The sequence below is a fragment of the Xenopus laevis genome, chromosome 2S, assembly GCF_017654675.1.
Source record: "Xenopus laevis strain J_2021 chromosome 2S, Xenopus_laevis_v10.1, whole genome shotgun sequence".
NCBI lineage: Eukaryota > Metazoa > Chordata > Amphibia > Anura > Pipidae > Xenopus > Xenopus laevis.
The window spans coordinates 104,470,465-104,492,086 of record NC_054374.1 but is presented as its reverse complement, the minus strand read 5'-3'; the positions used below and the strand labels follow the sequence as shown (position 1 = coordinate 104,492,086).

The 21,622-nt window shown below is 36.5% G+C and overlaps 1 protein-coding gene across 1 annotated transcript in view; it reads left to right on the top strand.

Moving 5' to 3' along the window:
• The window catches only part of gabrb3.S (gamma-aminobutyric acid (GABA) A receptor, beta 3 S homeolog), a 120,011-nt gene extending 98,992 nt beyond the window's left edge, over positions 1-21,019 (top strand). The window contains exons 7-9 of the mRNA XM_018249807.2: positions 12,293-12,445; positions 17,479-17,723; positions 18,328-21,019. Coding sequence (XP_018105296.1) covers positions 12,293-12,445; positions 17,479-17,723; positions 18,328-18,675 — 746 coding nt within the window. The 3' untranslated portion in view covers positions 18,676-21,019. The remainder of the gene's footprint in view (positions 1-12,292; positions 12,446-17,478; positions 17,724-18,327) is intronic.
• The last annotated feature ends 603 nt before the right edge of the window (positions 21,020-21,622 follow it).

The following is a 21,622-nucleotide window of genomic DNA, read 5'->3' as shown; positions in this document are numbered from 1 at the left end:
AGCAATACCTCAAATTGCGCTCAAATAACTGTTCCAAAATCTGCTGAGTTTACTTTACTCAAACTTAAGGTTTGGATCATTATAAAGTAGATATTTACTATAAATCATCCAGAATGCTTGGGACCTGGCCTTTTCCAGTATAAGAGGTGTTTGCATAATTTGGTTCTCCATACTTTAAATCTACTAAAATATAATTTAAACATTAATTAAACCCAATAGGATTGCAAATGTTTTTTCAGAATGTTAATTATCTGTTTACACTTTAGTCTATGGGAGATGGTTACCCCATAATTCATGCATTTTCTCATGTATCTCAGCCCTTTTGAAGTTCTCTCCAATATCCTCTCCCTTCATATGCTTTCAACCATCTTCCCAAGGACAATAGAATTCAATTTCCAGGATGTGATTTTGCGTAAAAATTCACCTGCACATTTGTAGTTCTCCAAATCTTTTTCATTATCAGCTTGGAATATGTAGACAGTGTGTTTTTGGTTAGATAATGAAAATCCATTGTCCTTTATGCTACAAAACTACAAAAAAGTCAACATAACTCCTATCGATGAAAAAGCAACAGTGCTTAAAGGAGGTAAATGTTAGGCACTAAAAATGGAGTGGAGATTAACCCTGGTCTGTGACCTAGTCCAAAGGACAAATTATATATCAATCAAAAAAGTCCAGACAACCTGCTTGTTCATCAAGAAAAAATCTTTTATCAAGCAAGTAATAAGTACAACGTTTCGAAGCTTCCGCTTCTTTATCAAGCAATAAAGTATTAAATGACATCACATCCTTTTAAAGCCATAAGTATAAGCCACACCCATAAGTGGGATGTGGTTTATGATGCAATATATATAGACCAATAACCATACACTTAAACAATATAACACATCTGTGTCTATTAGTACATGATAATAGTATCATACAATAATTAAAGAAACATATTGGTCAAAGTTAACAATATGATAAGAAAAAAAAAGAGTTATAAGGAATGTGTGGAATGTCATATTTAAATTGTCCCAACAACAACCCAATGTAAGTGTGTTACAATTTTTTTTCAATCACATGAAAGCATATAGATCATACTCTCTGTTAAGCCCTTTCGGGGACAATGTTTGCAATGTATGTATCCAAAATTTTTCTCTTTTCTGGAGCTGCAGAAGTCTATTGCCCCCCCCCCGACGTGGGGGGGGCAATAGACTCCAACACAAGAAATCTGAGGGTTGCTACAGAATGTCGTGCCAAATGGAAATGGGCTGGTACTGGTAGTTTCAATACCTCCTTCCTGATTGTGGATTTATGTTGACTGATACGATCCCGTATCGGTTGGACAGTCTCCCCAACGTATGCAAGCCCACAAGGGCACATGTAAAGTGACCACGTAGCTCAAACTTCCTCCCTGTATGTGGATGGGTGAAAACGTTAGTGTGAATAACACTTGAACATTGATTACACCTGCTGCTTCTTTGGTATTCTTTGCAGCTATCGGGTGGGTGTACATGCAAAGTAGGCTGAAAAGCTAGCTTTTTTTAAAAAAAAAATTGGATTTTGACTCTACTGTGCATAATCACCCAGACTGTATTCACCCAGAATTGTATTCCTTTTAGTCACTTCTCTGAAAGTAGTCTTGGTCATATAAAAATGAAGCCTTTCAGACATTGTGCAGGGATCACATTAGCATGAAAAGATCTTCTTGTGCTAAACCAGAGAAGGAGCAGAAGTCCCCCTTAAAGAACAAATAATTCATTTTTGATCATCTTTATAGTACTTGGTCAAGATGGTATTCAAATATAAAGTCTAATCTGAAATACTCAGTCATATCCCTGATTTACTGAAAACAAGTTGGCAATACATGGCTGTTTATTAAAAAAAAGAGCTGTACTTGCTATTTTGGCAGTAAATAAAATCTTGTAAGAGAAACATAACAAGAAATGACTTCTTACTTGTCATTCTGAAATATTTCCTATTGGAGATAGAAGTCTAAATTATGTCAGGCATTTTTGTATCAGAGTCGGATATTTTCACTGCCAAGAGTCTCAGACGTGCTCTATCTTTGTGAAGTCTGTTTACACACACAGTATAGATTCCAAGTATGGTCTCAGGCAGCAGGATCTCATTTTGTGATAAACAGTATACAGTAAGTTATTCTTTTTTGAAGGGGATTTGTATCTCTACGGAAATCATAACTAACTTTTCTAATGCTACCGTATATAGAAGTCTCTGGATTTTATTTCTTTACTGAACAGCAACTGAATCTGTTTTCATTTTTGTTACTGCATCATTAAATTTAACCATCTCTGCAAAATGTCCTATATTTTACAGGCAAGCTGAGCGTTGCACATATTTGGAAGGAAAGGAAAAGTAACTTAAGTTAACTATTGCATCATATTCTGCATGCTAAATTAGTCATGTGCTTATATGGATCATATTATTTGTGTAGTGAAACTGCCAGGGTTCCATAGTGCTTTGCAGGGAATATATATATAAATATATATATATATATATATATATACTGTTCACTTAGTTCGGACTGACGCATGGACACTGCCTTGATGGGGCGCGTCAGCTTATGCATACTTTGTACAAACTTTGTAACTAAAAGTGTCTTTTTTACTAGATGTTACAGTTAAGTTGTATAAAAATAGTTTTTCCCAGGGGGCTATATATTGGAGTGCTGGGGTTAAATTGTGCAATATATATATATATATATATATATATATATATATATATATATATATGTAACCTCGATTTCGGCTCAATAACTGGACTAGTACCAGTAGAACACTGGTTATACTGGACTCTCTCACCCAGAGTGGGCCCTCACAAAGTGGAAGATGAAGGTGAGGGACTTCTCTCTTGCTGCTATATAGAAAAATAAAGACAGAGGGCACCAGAGGTTATTCCAAACAACAAAACAGTAAGACTATGAAGATTTTCATTCATCCAGGTCATGGTATATCTAGTATAGGTCAATCTAAAAACCTATACTAGATAACCTATACTATACTAGATAACAAAACAGTAAGTTCATCAGAGGCCAGTGGTACAGGCAACACCACATACAGAGAATAACACAGGCTCACACTCCCCTGTGGACAGACTTGGCAGGAATCTCAGTTCTCCTCGGTGACACACCCCGTAGTGTTCTGGATCACCTCAGGGAAATCCTGTATTCTAATTCCCTCTCCACTGTAATCCCTACACCTATGGCCTAGCAGAGATAATTCCAAAACTGCAAGTTATGTTAGTGCTCAGAACTGCTCTTTTGAACTCAACCCTTGCTGACTTACACTCCTAGAGTGTACTGGTACCATATTATAACAAACAAGGGAAAGTCTTGCTCACCACTAATTTTAAAACCATTAAGCAGGGGTGCAATGAGGCTGTGACCACAAAATACATATAGACAAATACAAGAGTCCTCTGCACTCAACCCATTATCAATGGCAAGACTTTTAGACATTTTGTGCATACTGCTACTAAAAAATGTCGTACCCTTTAAGCAAAACAGGAACTGTTTGTCCATAAATTGCAATATATTTAAGCTGGCCAACTACGTCAAAGTCATCCCATATCTGGCCAGTCCTATGCTCAATTTTCATCTGATTCATTAAGAATTCTATTGCTTCATTATACATTTTACAAAAGGGACTAAGAGGTATAATTATCAGAGTGAACTTAGAGATTCCGCTACAGTGAAATTCTGCCACTCTCCGTTCAGTTCTATGGGATTTTGCAAGAAATATTTATCAAAGGGTGAATTTTCACTTTCACCCATTGATAAAAACTCTTTTTAAAATCCCATGAAATGAATGGAGAGTGGCAGAGTGGACTGTGGCGATCTCTAACTTCACTCTTTGATAAATATACCCCCAAGTTTTACCTGCAACTTCCTTGCTGCTTTCAAAGTAAAACTCCCAAACTTGGCTGCCCTTTTATTAGCCACCACTGGGATCACCTGACTATTGCTGGGAACGATGGGAGCTACAACATGGAGCTGGTCACTGCTCCTGTAAATTAAACTGTAACAAACAAGGGAAAGTTATGCTCACCACTAATTTTTAAAACCATTAGGCGGGGGTGAAATGAGGCTGTGATATATGCAACTGAGCTGTAATCTCATATCTGGTCCTCACAAGGACTGCTATGAACTATTCTTATCCACGGAAAACTATTAAAAACAATTATTAATTTTCAAGTATGGCATACTGTTAAAACTAAGTTATATACAGACAGCAGCTGTCCTGCATCTACTCATTGACACCAGCTTCTTCTGCTCTAGTCTAACTGGAATAATTAAAAAGCTTATACCGTTGCATCATCAATCAGTACATTGTGTTTGTGGCAGAAATATTCAAAGCAAACCTGAAAAGATTATTTTGTTATGATGTACCGTATATCTTTTGAGCCTACACAATGGCAGAGCTCCTTACAATGCTACACTGTCCACCTTGAACTTGTGCACTTCTTACAGCACTTGTGTTGATGGTGTTGTGGATATTCAGGAACTGGAAATGCCTTGAGATGGAAGACAAAGTTTATTTGACACATGCCCTGTGGATTCTGAACTCACAAAGAGTCAGAACCCTGAACAAAGAATCACAGAGTACAGGAGTAAATGGGAGTTACTGGTGGAAGAGTAAAGAGATATTGCTCCACAGCACAGAAAAACAAAGAACTGGCCTTACAGCCAAGCAGGTGACTCTGCCCCTTAAGGCCAGGGTACTAATAACCAAGGCTAGCTTGAGAACAGAATTCATCAGGGGCTCACAAAGGAATCTGCATACACAGAATATTATTCTCTCTTGAAGGCAATAAAAAAATTACTCATAGAGGCTTATTTATCAGCATTCTTATTTTAGTGGGTTTTGAGGTTTTTGAAACCATGACCAAACTCACATTATCTTAAACCACACATGTCATTGAATGTATTAAAAGATCCAAATATAAAAAGTGCAAATGAAACACAGCTCTAAAAAAAGCTGACTCTAAAACCTCTAAACATTCTAGTTTTTCAGACAATTACTACAAACAAAACTCAAAGTTCAAACTATTAAAAATGGTCCAGTAAGATCAGCACAGCTCCCATTGATTTCTGTAGGACCTCAAACTACTTTTACCTGGCAAATTTTTGTATTAAAACTTCTTGTGGTTTATACACTTTTTACAGGTTTGTGGAAAAAATATAAATTCAATTGTTTTTAAATAACCCTGAAGGGGTTGTTCATCTCTAATTACTTTTTAGTATGCTATAGAGAGGGATATTCTGAGACAATTTGCAATTGTTTTTGTTTTTTTATTATTTAAGGTTTTTGAGTTATTTAGCTTTTTATTCAGCAGTTTTAGTAATCTGGTTGCTAGGGTTCAATTTCCCCTAGCAACCATGCACTGATTTGATTAAGAGACTGGGATATGAATAGAAGAGGGCCTGTATAAAACTATCAGTAATAAAAAGTAGCAATAACAATACATTTGTAGCCTTACAGAGTATTTGCTTTTTATATATGGGGTCAGTGACGCCCATTTAAAAGCTGGAAAGATTCAGAAGAAAAATGCAAATAACTATAAAACAATAAATAATGAAGACCAATTGAAAAGTTGCTTAGAATTGGATATTCTATATCATACTAAAGGTTACCATAAAGGTGAACCACCCCTTTAATGTCTTATTAATCAATGAATATTTGGAATGCACAATATACAGCAGTCATGACCTTTACAGCAGATGCTTTTGTTTTGTTTCAAGTCCTGTTGAGCATTCTGGTTCAGAAATATTTTGAATCTACTCTACCCTTTCTTTTGCAAGAAAGCTGCTGTAAAACAAAGAGTATGAACAACTGGTTGAGGGGGAAGTAGAACAAACAGCAGCAGGGAGCAGGATGGGTAGAGCAAGTGTTTAGTCTCAAATATACATTTACATGGTTTGAAGATATAAAAATAACTGATTCCCAGGGAGATATCAGTCAAAAATGGGCTTACATGCTACTGCCCCATTCTAGCAGCTAATGTAAGTCTGTGTGTGGGGAAATGTTGTAAAAGTTTCAGTTTGATTGGGTTATGTGTTACTAAACCTTGCACAATCACCAGGTAATATGTGGCAGTTACCTGTGTACAAGCAAACACGCTGTTCTGCATTACTAACAGGTGAAAACTCTGTGACTTTCATTTCTTTACTTTCATTCCAAAACTTTCATTTTTATAGGTAAACGTCTCATTAGGGGAAAAAAGTTGTTTTGAAAAAATAGTAATACACCAGAAATAACATTTACTGTATCTCATTTGTTATTGTGACAGCATTATATAAGATTACCCCCTGTAAGTTATGAGTAGACTGTCCATAAAGTAAGTTCTACTTTGGATTAATGTTTCAGAAGCACCCTTTTGATTTTTTTTTTTTTTTTTTGGCTGAATCTCCAACATTTCCTTTTGAGAGCACACTGGCACAAAATGTAATGAAATAAAGTACAAGTACACTGCACACATTCATCATCTTCTTAAGTGCTGTTAACTTGAAAAATGTTACAAGATCAGTTGGCGCGACAGATACCCTGTACATTTAAGTAATTCTGAAATATTTGCTCACAAACTATTTAAAGGGAAAGAATCCCAAATAAATAGCTTGGTGTTACTTAAACAGTAAGTGCAGAAGTATGTAACAGCCTGATTGTTGTGTCAAAACCTTTGTGTTTTTTCTGATTTATGAGTGAAAAAAGCCATTCATTTACGCACAACTTTCTCTGTATCAGCATATCTCCTTTGTAGCCATATCATAAAATACAGTTTTCATTTTGATGCTGTTGTTAATCATTTATTTCTACCTCTACATTAAATATTTTTGCTACAAATCTGAAAGGGCCAGAAACAACGTTAGCATGCAGAAACATCATATTTTTACTTTTATAAAGCCCTGGTGTAATTACTGAAAATTCCACTCAATAGCTGGACTTGATGCAAAATTTACAAAGAGCACAAAGGGTCACACTATTGCTTCTTTTAATGCTCAACTACTTGTGCCTGGGTCCTGGTGCACTCTGTACCTTGCAATGGATAAACAGATCCAAACTTGTGTGAAAGACTAGTTATATAGGGGACAAATACATTCATCCCACAGGCAGCCCCTCATAAATACATCGATGTGTTCCATCCCTGACAGGGTGCAAATATGCAAAACAAACATGGCAGTTTGCTTTTTTCACTTTGTTAATGACCCCATAAGAGACAATAGACACATGAAAACACCTTTACTAAAAATGAGCACATTTTGAAAAAACTGGGTTATTTTCACTGAGGTAACTGAGTTCTTATCTACCATTGAAAAAACAAACTTCTCAGTCCCCTAAGCTTCGGCCTTTGAATGACTAATTATCAGGGGCTTCTCAGTGGACTAGTAGTCACTTTATTCATCTGTAGTGATGGACGAATACATTCCACAGGCATGGATTTGCGGCAAATTTCCGCGTTTCGGCCGCCCGCAAATGTTTTTGTGGAACTACTAAAAAAATCCGCTGTGACAAAAAAATTTATGCGCGTCAAAAATATTCCAATGCCCATTAACTTTAATGCATTTGGACAAAATAGTCGCCCATATAAAAATTGATTATCACTTCAAAAATTGTGCAAATTAGGGTGGGAATGGGGAAAAATTTTACTTCCTTGTTTTGTGACAAAAAGTCATGTCATTTATTGCATACATCCCTGCCATTAATTTGCATACGTAAATTAGCATTCAGATTCGGTTCGGCTGGACAGAAGGATTCGGCTGAATTGGAATCCTGCTGAAAAAGGCAGATTCCTGCCCGATTCGGTGCATCCCTAATTTTTACACTGAGCAAAACCCCTTATGCCACTTTGTATTAATAGATTTAGGTTTTGGTGCCAGTGGCTAGAGAAGCCTGTCTCAAGTCGTGGCATTCTAATAAAACACACTATTATACTAATAGTGATTAACAAAACTGCCCTGTTTCACTTTGCTGCAAAATCAATGAAACCAAGGCAAAATTCACAAAATGGCAAATTTATGGTTTTCCCCTTGTTTTTTCCAGCTCCCAATGCTTTAGAATCAATAGCTGTTTTTATTTCACCAAATGCATTGGAGCCAATGGTTTTTCTCACACCACATGCACTGGGTCATGGGTATTTTTTTCTCATGTTTTCCTCTGTGAAAAAACTATTTTTTTGCTGGCAAAACAAAATGCATGCTAAAATTTTAGCACAGATTCACAAAAAAATTCACTACTCACGAAAACACGAATTTTGTTAAAAGCAAAAAAATGTTCATCCCTACATACTGGAGCTGCAGGTCTTTCTAGTATCCAGATGATTTCTTCTCATGACTTGATTTAGCCATTAGCATTTTATTTAAAGATGATATCCACCCAATTTATTATTTGTCTTTGTTTTATAAGTTATCTTTTGGAGACACCTTACGTTTTAAATTCTCCTTTTATAAAATTTCTATGTAGTATCCTTCTCTAAATGTTTTCATTAAATTTAACTTTACCTCTCTGCCTTTCTGTCTTTATGTTCCTTTCCTAATTTTTCAACCTCTTTCTCTCCATGTAACTCAAAATGCTTAAAGGGCACCTGTTGGGTAAAAATGTTATCCCCAACCAAAGGTGCGGGCTAATAGATCCCACATTCAGAATGGACATAACAGTAGTTTTTTATTAACAAAAATGCCCCCCTGGGAGCTCCCAGTATGAGCAGCCATGTCCAGTCATACGCATGTGCATAATGAGCAATTCGTGGCACATTTTCATTATGTGCATGCAAGTGACCAGACATGGCTGCTCGCACCGGGAGCTCCCTCACGATGCAGGTAGCCTAGCGCTGGCGGGCGGCTTTTTTTTTTTTTTAAAAAGAAACTACTTTTATTACAAAAATGGAATGTGGGCTCTGTTAGCCCGCACCTTTGCTTGGTATAACATTTTTACCCAACAGGTGTCCTTTAATTTTTGCCTCCTTTTCTTACCTTGCGTATTATAGACTCTTTTTCCACCCTACCCCCCTTCTCATGAGCCATTTGTAGTTTCACTCAACATGTTTACTTGAACTTTTTCCATTCTGTCTAGTGCCACTTTACCAGATGTATCCTCTTCTCCAGTCCCTTTAAATCTTTTATACAACAGCTGTAGTGCACCCCATTAAAGGGGACCTGTCACTCAGATATAAAAAGCTGTATAATAAAAGTCCTTTTCAAATTAAACATGAAATCCCAATTTTTTTTTATTAAAACATTCTGTTTATACCTGTTGTAAACTCATGTAAAATTCTCAGCTGCCAATAATATATTGCCTCTCCCCCCCCCCATGCCTTAGGCTTAGAGGCATGGCAGGCAATTACTTTCACTTTCTATTCAGCACTTCCTAGATATCACTGCACTCCTCACATTGCCCTTGACTATTTAATTGTGTATTCAGTGCATGTGGATGGGCATCTGGTCCCCCATTCTGGAGCACAAACAAGTTTTTGAGATGACAGATACTCTGTACAGATAACTAATTCTGAAATATTCACTCACAATTATTATTTAAAGGGAAATCACAAATAAATAGCTTGGTGTTACTTAAACAGTAAGTACAGAAGTATGTAACAGCCCGATTGTTGTGTCAAAACTCTTGCTTTGTTCTGATTTATGAGTGAAAAAAGGGCCATTCATTAAGGTACAACTTTCTTTGTATCAGTATATTTCCTTTGTAGCCATATCATTTTTCATTTTGTTGCTGTTGTTACTTTTTCAAGCATGTATTTCTTCTCTACATGAAATCATTTTGCTACAGATCTCAAAGGGCCAGAAACAAGGTTTGCATGTAGAAACATCATAGTCTTGGTGTGATTACTGTAAATATCTGTTGTAAATCTCATCTGACAATCATATATTGCCTCACTCCCTTCCCTCTGGGGCAGGCATTTCCTTTCCCCCTCCATCTTGTTCACTATTTAAGTGTATCCAGTGCATATGGATGGGCATCAATTCTGGAACACAAACAAGTTTTGAGATGATGCAAGGTTTGCCTTATGATAGTGTCCACAAAATGGCACCTGCCTGCTTGTTTTAATTACAAATTCCCAGAATGAAGGCAACAAGATTTAAACAATTTATATAGTGTAAGTAACATTTGTTTTGCTTGACTAACATGATGAAATAGGATTAGCAATTATTTCTTAGGGTGACAGGTCCCATTTAACTACAAAGCCCAAAGAGCACCACTAAGTACTGTATGACCACAGCCAGAAACCTTAACATTGATCTCCTGGCCCAACACTATTGTGGTTATTTCACATATTGTCTGCAAGGACACTGCTCTGCAATTATCAAAACAGGTTCTCCTGCTTTGCCACAGAACAGTGCACCGGGGCAGGAGATCGTGCAAAGATTTCTGACTGTGGAAATACTTAACAGCAAGATTTTCCAGCGACGGCTTCACTCACAGCACAACACTTCGCCAGGCGTAGATTCGCCAGGACAACGCTAATTTACTAAAATCCGAAGTTGTGTCCAGGGCGCAGAACGCTGGCAAAGTAGTGCTAGTGTTAATGCGGCAAGCGTAGCGAAGTTGTGCTAGCGTTGGCTAATTTGCATACGGCGGGAAGTCAAAGTTGAATGGACGTATATGTTGCAGCAAATACATTACATTACACAAGCCCTGGAAACCTTCATAAAATAGAGTTGTTATATTGCCCTAAACATGATCCCAGTGTATAGTTTATGTACCATAAGTTAGGAAATGTAGGGGGGAATCCGGGTACCCCCGAAAAAATTTACGCTCTTTTGCAGCCTATCACCCTGAAAAATGAAAAGTCGCCAGCGTGTTCAACTATTTTTTGAGGAAGTCCTATATACTCTATTGCACTTCGCCTGGTCTGAGGTGGCGAAGGCAAGTCTGGCGGAACACGTAACGTTCAGTAAAATGCGCATCTTTGTGAATTTGCAAAGTAATGTTCTTTCGCCAGAGCGAAACTTCGCCTGGTGTAAGAGTGCAAAGTATCGCTAGAGTCTATGGGGCAGATTCACTAAAGGGCGAAGTGACTAACGTTGGCGCAAATTCGCCAGTGTGACGTCATTTCGTAACTTTGCGAATTCACTAACGGGCACTGGCGTAAATTCGCTAGCGAAGTAGACCTACTCTAGAGCTACTTCGCACCCTTACACCAGGCAAAGTTGCGCTATGGCGAATGGGACGTAACTACGCTAATTCACTAACTTGCGCATTTTACTGAACGTTACCTCTTGCGCCAGACTTGCCTTCACCACCTCAGACCAGGCGAAGTACAATAGAGTAGATAGGGATTGCTTCAAAAATAGTTGAAATTTTTTCTAAGTCCCAAAAACGCTGGCGTTTTTTCCTTTTTTAAGGGTGATAGGCTGAAAAAGATCTTTTTTTGGGGGTACCCTCCTTCCCTCCTACATTTCGTAACATATGGCACCTAAACTATACAGTGGCACATGTGTAGGGCAAAATAACAAATCTATTTTATTTTATGATAGTTTCCCAGGCTTGTGTAATGTATTTGCTGCTACATATATGTCCATTCAACTTTAACTTGGCGCACTATGCAAATTAGGCATCGCTATCGTAACTTCGCTTTGCTTGACGAATTAACGCTTGCGCAAATTCGCTACCGTTCGCCTCCCTGAGTGCAAGTTGGATTTTAGTGAATTAGCGGCGCCCTGGCGAAAATTTGCCTGGCGAAGTGTGGCGAAGGAGTCGCTAGCGAATTTTCGCTGCTTAGTGAATTTGCCCCTATCTCCTTCGCTAGCAAAGTTACACCTGCGCCCGTTAGTAAAATCGGCATAGTAACGAAATGATGTCATGCTGGTGAATTTTGGCTCTTGAAGTCAATAAAATGTGACCTCACCCCAAGTGGTCCAACACACAAGCCTAAAGCTTCTCCTTCCTACCCAGAGTTCCAGCCCGAGTTGGCGTTGAGGTAAATCTATACAACAATATAAATAAACAGGACAATCAGTGTAGAGAAGACAAAGGGATTATGCTTTCTGTATTACAGATATCTTTAATATGATTCAAATTCCTTAACTCTGTAAATGTTATTCTTATGGTTGGCATATCCTCTAATGTTTGACTTTAAGCACTGTTTATCAGTGACTATTTTGTTAAGTCCATATTGTATGTGGTGTACATCAGATTGTGCTGTCATCACTGCTTTATAATTTGTTTATCAATGTATTAACATATACTGTATTTGCATGATAAGACTTGTTACATGTTTGAGTTTTTCATATAAAATGTAGTATTTTCTACATTTGTATATTTTTTTTATTTCCTTTTCACAGGGTCATATCCCAGACTTTCACTAAGCTTTAAGTTGAAACGGAACATTGGATACTTCATTCTTCAAACTTACATGCCATCCATACTGATCACAATCTTATCCTGGGTATCTTTTTGGATTAATTACGATGCCTCAGCGGCACGTGTTGCCTTGGGTATGGATTTTTTGTTTTTTTCACTGTGTAATTACAACTTTATTAGAACTACCTATATTTAAATGGTTATTTATACTGTAGGTACTTTTATACATAGAGAGAGAGAGAGAGAGAGAGAGAGAGAGAGAGAGAGAGAGAGAGAGAGAGAGCGCTTAGTGTGAATACTTCAACACAAGGTACCATATTTTATATGCCATGCTGGTTTCTGGGCTACATAAATTCTTGCCAGGTAGCTCTACAAGGATGTTTGGAAGAAAACAGCAATGCCACTGGCAAATGCGAAACCCAAACAATTGGTACTACCTTACTCCTAGGAGTTGGCTTAGAGGTTACGTGATGTGGGACCTCATGCTAAAGACTATTTTGATTCACTGTGACAACTTCTTGCGACCTTAACCTCATTGTGTCTCAGCATAGAGAAAAGCACTATATATTATATACATTATGTACCCATAGCAATTGCAGATATGTGAAGTGGGAAGGAGCACACCAAAAATGTCCAGGCAATGCCTTAATTCATATGCAGATTTATTGAGTGCACAAGCTTTCGGGGTCAGAACCCCTTCCTCAGGTGCAATACAGAAACAATGAACATAGTGCAATTTAAACATTCCACCCCCCAGTGCACACAGGAAATCAAACCCTGCATGTGACTTGTTAACCCTTCCAGACCTTACAATAACGCATGTATCCCAAGTGATTGTAGTCAATCTGTGTGTATATAACACGAATCAAATATCATAGTCCTCTTTATCTGAAAAATGTGACAATAAATATCTTGTTAAAAACAATGTAACAAAATAGTATATACAATGTAACAAAATAGTATATACAATATATAAAATCTATAGAAAACATCTCAATCCAAAACATTCATTAAGCCCCCTAGGGGAAAGCGAATCTATTTTGTTAATCCAAAAAGTCTCCCTCCTGAGTAACTGCTGATTAATATTACCCCCTCTGGGCATCTTGATCTGCTCCAATATGGTCCACCTCACCTGAGCAGCAGTGTGTTTTGCATGATAAAAATGTTTAGCCACTGATAGTTCAGTTATGAATTTGGCTGCATCTTCATTTTTTAATTTTTCTTTTTCAGGATTCTAATTCCTTATATTACTTTTATGTTCATTTAAACGAATTTTTATACACCTTGATGTTTGCCCAACATAGGGCAAACCACACGGGCACTTAATCAGATATATTACATTAGAGCTGTTACAAGTGAAGTGGCCTCTTATTTTAATTGGAGTTCCTTTGGTGGGGTGCGCTAAACTGTCACCCTTAATAATACCTGTGCAGTGTGCGCATTTAATACACTCAAAGGTGCCCATTCTCAGAGGTGCTAGCAGTCCTGTCGTTTTTGGTTTTTCCAGAATCTTTTTGGAGACTGTCTGGCCAATTGTTTTCCCTCGTCTGTAAGAAAATTGTGGGGTGTCCCTAAAGATTTTCCCTACTTCCTTATCATTTCTTAGAATTTTCCAATTTTTTTAATATGCTTCTTTTTACAAATGGAGTTAGAATGCCAAAAGTTGTGACAAATGTTATTCTATTATTTCTAGGTTTTTTCATTGTTTGTTTCCCTTTTCTGGCGAGTAAATCTTCACGTTTGATTTTTTTGATTTCCTGATTAACCATTTGTAAATTTTCTTTATTATAGCCCCGTTCTGCAAATTTTTTAACCATTCCCTCGGATTCCAGGTCATATAATTTGTCATTAGAGGTAATTCTCCTAACCCTCTTTAGTTGGCCATGGGGTAGACTCTTAAATACTCCTGGGGGATGGCAACTGCTGGGCAATAGAGTTGTGTTACAGTCAGTTGGTTTGTAATGCATTGTAGTGGTTAGGCTATTGTCCACAATTGAAATATTGACATCCAAGAAGGCCAGTGTTTGCTCCACTGGCCTTCTTGGATGTCAATATTTCAATTGTGGACAATAGCCTAACCACTACAATGCATTACAAACCAACTGACTGTAACACAACTCTATTGCCCAGCAGTTGCCATCCCCCAGGAGTATTTAAGAGTCTACCCCATGGCCAACTAAAGAGGGTTAGGAGAATTACCTCTAATGAAAAATTATATGACCTGGAATCCGAGGGAATGGTTAAAAAATTTGCAGAACGGGGCTATAATAAAGAAAATTTACAAATGGTTAATCAGGAAATCAAAAAAATCAAACGTGAAGATTTACTCGCCAGAAAAGGGAAACAAACAATGAAAAAACCTAGAAATAATAGAATAACATTTGTCACAACTTTTGGCATTCTAACTCCATTTGTAAAAAGAAGCATATTAAAAAATTGGAAAATTCTAAGAAATGATAAGGAAGTAGGGAAAATCTTTAGGGACACCCCACAATTTTCTTACAGACGAGGGAAAACAATTGGCCAGACAGTCTCCAAAAAGATTCTGGAAAAACCAAAAACGACAGGACTGCTAGCACCTCTGAGAATGGGCACCTTTGAGTGTATTAAATGCGCACACTGCACAGGTATTATTAAGGGTGACAGTTTAGCGCACCCCACCAAAGGAACTCCAATTAAAATAAGAGGCCACTTCACTTGTAACAGCTCTAATGTAATATATCTGATTAAGTGCCCGTGTGGTTTGCCCTATGTTGGGCAAACATCAAGGTGTATAAAAATTCGTTTAAATGAACATAAAAGTAATATAAGGAATTAGAATCCTGAAAAAGAAAAATTAAAAAATGAAGATGCAGCCAAATTCATAACTGAACTATCAGTGGCTAAACATTTTTATCATGCAAAACACACTGCTGCTCAGGTGAGGTGGACCATATTGGAGCAGATCAAGATGCCCAGAGGGGGTAATATTAATCAGCAGTTACTCAGGAGGGAGACTTTTTGGATTAACAAAATAGATTCGCTTTCCCCTAGGGGGCTTAATGAATGTTTTGGATTGAGATGTTTTCTATAGATTTTATATATTGTATATACTATTTTGTTACATTGTATATACTATTTTGTTACATTGTTTTTAACAAGATATTTATTGTCACATTTTTCAGATAAAGAGGACTATGATATTTGATTCGTGTTATATACACACAGATTGACTACAATCACTTGGGATACATGCGTTATTGTAAGGTCTGGAAGGGTTAACAAGTCACATGCAGGGTTTGATTTCCTGTGTGCACTGGGGGGTGGAATGTTTAAATTGCACTATGTTCATTGTTTCTGTATTGCACCTGAGGAAGGGGTTCTGACCCCGAAAGCTTGTGCACTCAATAAATCTGCATATGAATTAAGGCATTGCCTGGACATTTTTGGTGTGCTCCTTCCCACTTCACATATCTGTATAATATTTGGCTTGGAGGCTGCCAGGGATACGGATGCACCCAGCAAGCAAGTAAGTGGTGTGCGGCTAAACACTATTGTTGACCCATAGCAATTGCAGCAACTATTGCACAGATATATATACACAGCCATGTCCTCACATAGCAGAATCACAAACGGATAAAGCACTCTTCCATTTCTCTACCTCGTCAGGGAGATTTAGACCCCCCGAAATGTTGTTCTGCATCTTTGCAATAAATCTGGCTCAATAAAGGATTCATTACACAGCAAGAAATGGTAGAGCAACTGTTGCACACATGCATACTGTACAGTATATACTCATAGTTGTGATGTTGCTTGGCAGATTTAAAATGACTAATTCTGGGTTTTATTTATTGTCCAGTTACACACTGTACTGAAACTGAAGTTTTTTCTTATATTTCAAATATGCAATGTATCTGTGACTAAACATCTAGCATGACGTAGCTTTTGTGAGCAAAGGGGGAACCTTCCTTTATAAGTGACAGGTATTGAGGTTCCACAGATGAGGCCCTTTAAAACAAAGGTCTGTGAGTCTAAATGATAGACTATGCATTATAAACATTATCAACCATTTTTATAGTTGTTACATTGGCGAAGGCCATCCTTCAGCTACTCCCAGGCAACAAAGTCTATTAAAGGGGCTGCTGTAAATAAGAGATAAGATAAGAGGTAAGAATGTTGCATTTGTTTCCTTAGCTCTTTTCCTATTACTGCAGTGAGAACACCTGGCCTTATGAAATTCTAGTAACATTAAGAGACCTTTTAGCATGTCCTCCCAATCTCACACTACCAGCTTTGTCTCCAGAAAAGAAAGTAACACGCATTTAATCACTCCTCGAAAGTGTTAAGGCTGTTTTAGTCAATATCATAAGACACATGGCGACTCTGGTTTGAAAAGGCTAATCAAAAGTAATAGTAGCATGTAAGTCACATATACTGTAAGTCGCAACAGTGAAGTGAACATTGGTCAAAATATAGCTCTAACTTTCTTCAGTAATATGCTTAGCATTTACTGTTACACCACATAATTAATGAAGACTCATATTGTACTTCTCCAGTCATATACACTATAATACAGTATTCCAGAATAGTATGAGTATTATATTTCTTTATGTAGAACCTCATTTAGTAAACAATAGATTACCATAGTTAAAGTAGACATTAGGCTAGTTGCACATTCTCTATCTCTCACTCCTGTGGGGGTCTCCTCTCTCTACAGCCAGGAACCAGATTTCCCCAGCATTACCAACCTGTTCCTCACAATATATACAGTATATGTTGCCAGCATTAACAGATTTCTGCTGCAATGAAGTGAAGTGCTAATCAAATTTATTCTCTTCCCAAACCTTCCTTCTAATTACCCTCTAGTGCAGTGATTCCCAACCAGTGGCTTGTGAGCAACATGTTTGGAAGCAAGGTTTGGTGGCATAAAAACCGGGTGTACTGTAAAATAGAGCCCCCTATAGGCTGCCAGTCCACATAGGGGCTACCAAATTGCCAATCACTTATTTAGTACCCCAAGGAATGTTTTGGATGCTTGTGCTTCTCCCAAACTCATTGTACATTTGAACGTGGCTCATGGGTAAAATAAGTTGGAGAACCCCGCTCTAGTAAAAACACCTTCATCCTAATAGGATGAACATAAGCCATTCTTAATTGAAGACTAATATAAAATATATTTATTGTTTAGGAATTACAACGGTGCTGACGATGACAACTATCAACACTCATCTCCGAGAAACATTACCGAAAATCCCCTACGTTAAAGCCATTGATATGTATTTGATGGGATGTTTTGTTTTTGTATTCTTGGCCTTACTGGAATATGCCTTTGTAAACTACATCTTCTTTGGAAGAGGCCCCCAAATGCAAAAGAGGCTTGCAGAAAAGAGTGCAAAATCAAACAAGGATCGCTCCAAATATGAAAGCAATAGGGTATGAGTGTACATTTTTAAACCAGTATATACACTGAGATAACCTGCAATTTTAGGGTATGCAGCAATATTTGTACAATGTTTCATAACAATTATTATGAGCTGTTAAAGCATCCATGATGGTAGGTTAATGAGCAATAGCAAACTAGACTCGACCATCTTCCTATTAAGTTGAATTGTTACATATTTAGAAGCTTAGCAGAGTCTATGGACATATTTAGAGTCTAGGTTAGTTTCCAGATGCTACTAAGTCTGATGATTACTACTGTCAGATATATTTCATTTTATACCATTTTCTATAGTTTTTAATTGTTCATATTACAGATCATCGAGTTGCTGCTAACTTTATTGACAGTCACCCTTTATACACTACTAAATAGAAAATAATGTAAGAACTACTATACTTTATATTGAGTAGAACATGAGAAACTCATTTTTTTTGTACACTTTGAAGTAACTATAGATGTTCTATTCTTTCTGCAGGATATGCTAGAGTTTTTGTTTCCTCTTTTATGGACAGAGAAATTAAAATAAGAGAAATTCCATATCAAGTTACCTCCAAATATGCAATGAAGCCTTCATAAAACACTGTATTTGTTTTTCAGATGGATGCCCATGGAAATATATTACTTACAACACTTGAAATCCACAATGAAGTATCCGGCAATGAAATAACCACAAGTGTAAGCGATGCAAGAAACTCAACAACATCTTTTGATAACTCAGGAATCCAGTACAGAAAACAGAGTACAGCTCGGGATAGTCTTGGGCAGCGTACTGCAGACAGAAATAATCCTCAAAGGAAAACCTATTTGCGGAGGAGGTCTTCCCAGCTAAAAATTAAAATACCTGATTTAACTGACGTGAATGCCATTGATAGGTGGTCAAGATTAGTCTTCCCTATAACATTTTCTCTCTTCAATTTAATCTACTGGTTATACTATATTAACTGACAAACTATGCCTATGGATAATCATTAGTCAAAGAACAAATGGAGTTTTTGATTGTATGCAAATAAGAAACATTTTTTTATGCATACGTGGTCCTGATATGAATGTATGTGCACTATCTGTGCTCACTCATTCATGTAAGCATGTATATTCTGTGACTGTGGACAATTTTTCAAGAAACCACAAGAACTATTTTTAAGCTTTGGACAATGCAGCTCTTTTTAGAAAGAACTACATGCCTTTCAATTTTCTGAATACTGTTTGTGATATACATATAATAAGTTCTGATTTCAAAAACTGGACTACTGCCATCATTTCATTGTTTACTTTGAACATTAGAAGCTACCACTAAGATAGCTAGTATCATCTACTAGCGCACAATAGCAACTATAATATTCTTGTTTAGAGTATGTATACTCTTTCTAGCTCCTTCTTTTATTCTGTGTATTCCTTAAAGCCTGTAATAAGTTATTTTACAAGTTTGGTACTGTATCAATAGATGTCACAGCACCTTCCGTAGAGTCAATTAAAAAGCCTTTCTTGGTTTACATGGCTGTTGTCTTGAGAAAGGGCTGTGTTTGGGCCTGAAATGTTGTTGCTTGTTGGAGATCCCAGCCATGTAAAGCAATAAAGGCTTTATAATTGACTCTACAGAAGGTGCTGTGACATCTATTGATACTGTATCAACGGGTTGAAGTGAACAACTCTACACGTGCAGCCTATTGATTTTCTTCCATGAATGTTTGGTGAGTGCTGACCAATTGCAATTGCATACTATATAGTTCTGTTATGGCACAAAATGCATTATTTTAACAGTGTTTAGGGGTCCATCTAAATGCACTGAATATTTACAAACTGATGGATTCCACTTTTTATGTCCTACAAATATTGTACAGTATATTTTTACACCAGTTAAGATAACTTGTGAAAAAAAACACCTTTACCCATTTTAAATGCACTGAGTATTTGAGCATGCCAGTGTAATCTGGCTATAAATGCCTAAACTATAAAAATGATGCTAAATGGGACCTTTCACCTATTAGTTAAGTTAAGTCCATGTGTCTATGGAGCTAACAGCATTTACCAGAGGTGTGATTTGATATACCTCTACATGAGATCTAGTCACTGCTTGTGGGGTTCAGATTGTAAACCCAAGGTCATACAGCATGCAGATTAGCCATGTCATTACATACATATCTGGCACTTGAATATTAAAGAGGCATTCCAAATACTCCAGGAATACCTTTGATTTTATTTCTTCTACTTCAAGCTGAAATCCAAAATGTAAAGCACATACTCGAATGTTAACTGTTTGAACACAGAAACCACTAACTGAGACAATTTAAAAATATAAAGTACTTCTGACCATTTAGAAAATCTGTGGCTTTTGGCACACAACCAATTAATATTGCCACTATTTAGTAGGGATGATAAAAACAGGGAGGATTACATTTCTTCAGTTTTTTTATTGATGGGAATGGGATTAGTTCTCTAAACAGAAAGAATATTTACAATTTACATCTCCCCACAAATACAAGGTAACTTCATTTAAATCTCTCAAAGTAGTCTAACCTTTAATGGTGCACTTTTAGCCTGTAGGTGAAAGTAAAACCTTAATAACACCCATCTCAGGATATTTGCTACTTACACAAGCACATCTCATTTTAACTCATCCTTCTACACATTATTATTATTATGATTCTTAAACTGCATGTTTATGTGGATATATTTGCATATACGTATGCAGATATACGTATAATTAAGGGGATTCTTTTTTTTGCTTGATATTGTGACAGCATGCCTTGTTATAATTTTATTTCTGTAACATTAACACTGTTTATTAATGTGTCACAGACTTTACTGATACAATATTTAGACATATATTCACTAATGTACTGCTTTATGCATATATACTAGCAAATCCCCAAATATTTAGCACGACTTTGTCATACCCTAGAGCACAATATATCTACTTTAAACATGAAAATGTTTAATATGCAAAGATTTCTAACTTTAAATAATTATTGTTTAAATCGAAACATACTTTATTCCCTCATTAAATTCCACATTTATCAAACTAAAAACTGGTGATTACAAATGAAGCTGCATCAATTTCTGAACCATTAATATTATTTACTTTTTATCTAAACTAGCAATTTCTTAAGAGAAATAGATAATATATTTTTGGTATGTCACCTTTATATGACTTCCTTCCAGTACAAATGATGTTCTCTGTTGTAAAAGTGAAAAATAAATTTATGTTGAATTACTAGATTAGGCTGAATTCAGTAAAGTTATGTCTTAAAAGGTGTGCTCCAACTGCAAATAAATTTTTCATTAGATGGTAGTTATCTTTTACTAAATAATATCTGGATTTTTTTTATAAACATAAACTGCAACATAGACCTAATAAAACAAATAAATAATATACTGGGAAAAATGTTGATTAAATAAGTAAAAATATTAATTAAAAAAAATTCAGTGCATATGTTAATAAAGCACTTTTATAATGATTGTTCCAATTATTATTGTGCTTGCCTTTCTCTCAATTTGCTAAAATTCATACAGGTTAATGAAAACCATTGCATTTTATTCAAAACAGGAGAAGCAGCAATATCCCACTGGGACCCCTACAAGAAAGCAAACCTTGCAATTGGTATTGGACTTCTTTATAAACTGCCACTTACATATCCAGGGGAATTTTTATATAGTTAAATATATGAATTAGATTAAAATTTTCTGTACAAATACATTTTGTGTTGTTCTGCAACTTCTTTTTACATTTAAATGTACAGGTACAAAAAAGGTTGGGGATCCCTGGTCTAGAATATTGGGGACCTGGGATTTTTCCAAATAAACCATCTTTGAAAAGTCTGGTGCACCAGGCCTGAAACCTAAAAATATAACAATATGGACACACTTGTTTTGCCATCATAGATTTATGTTAATA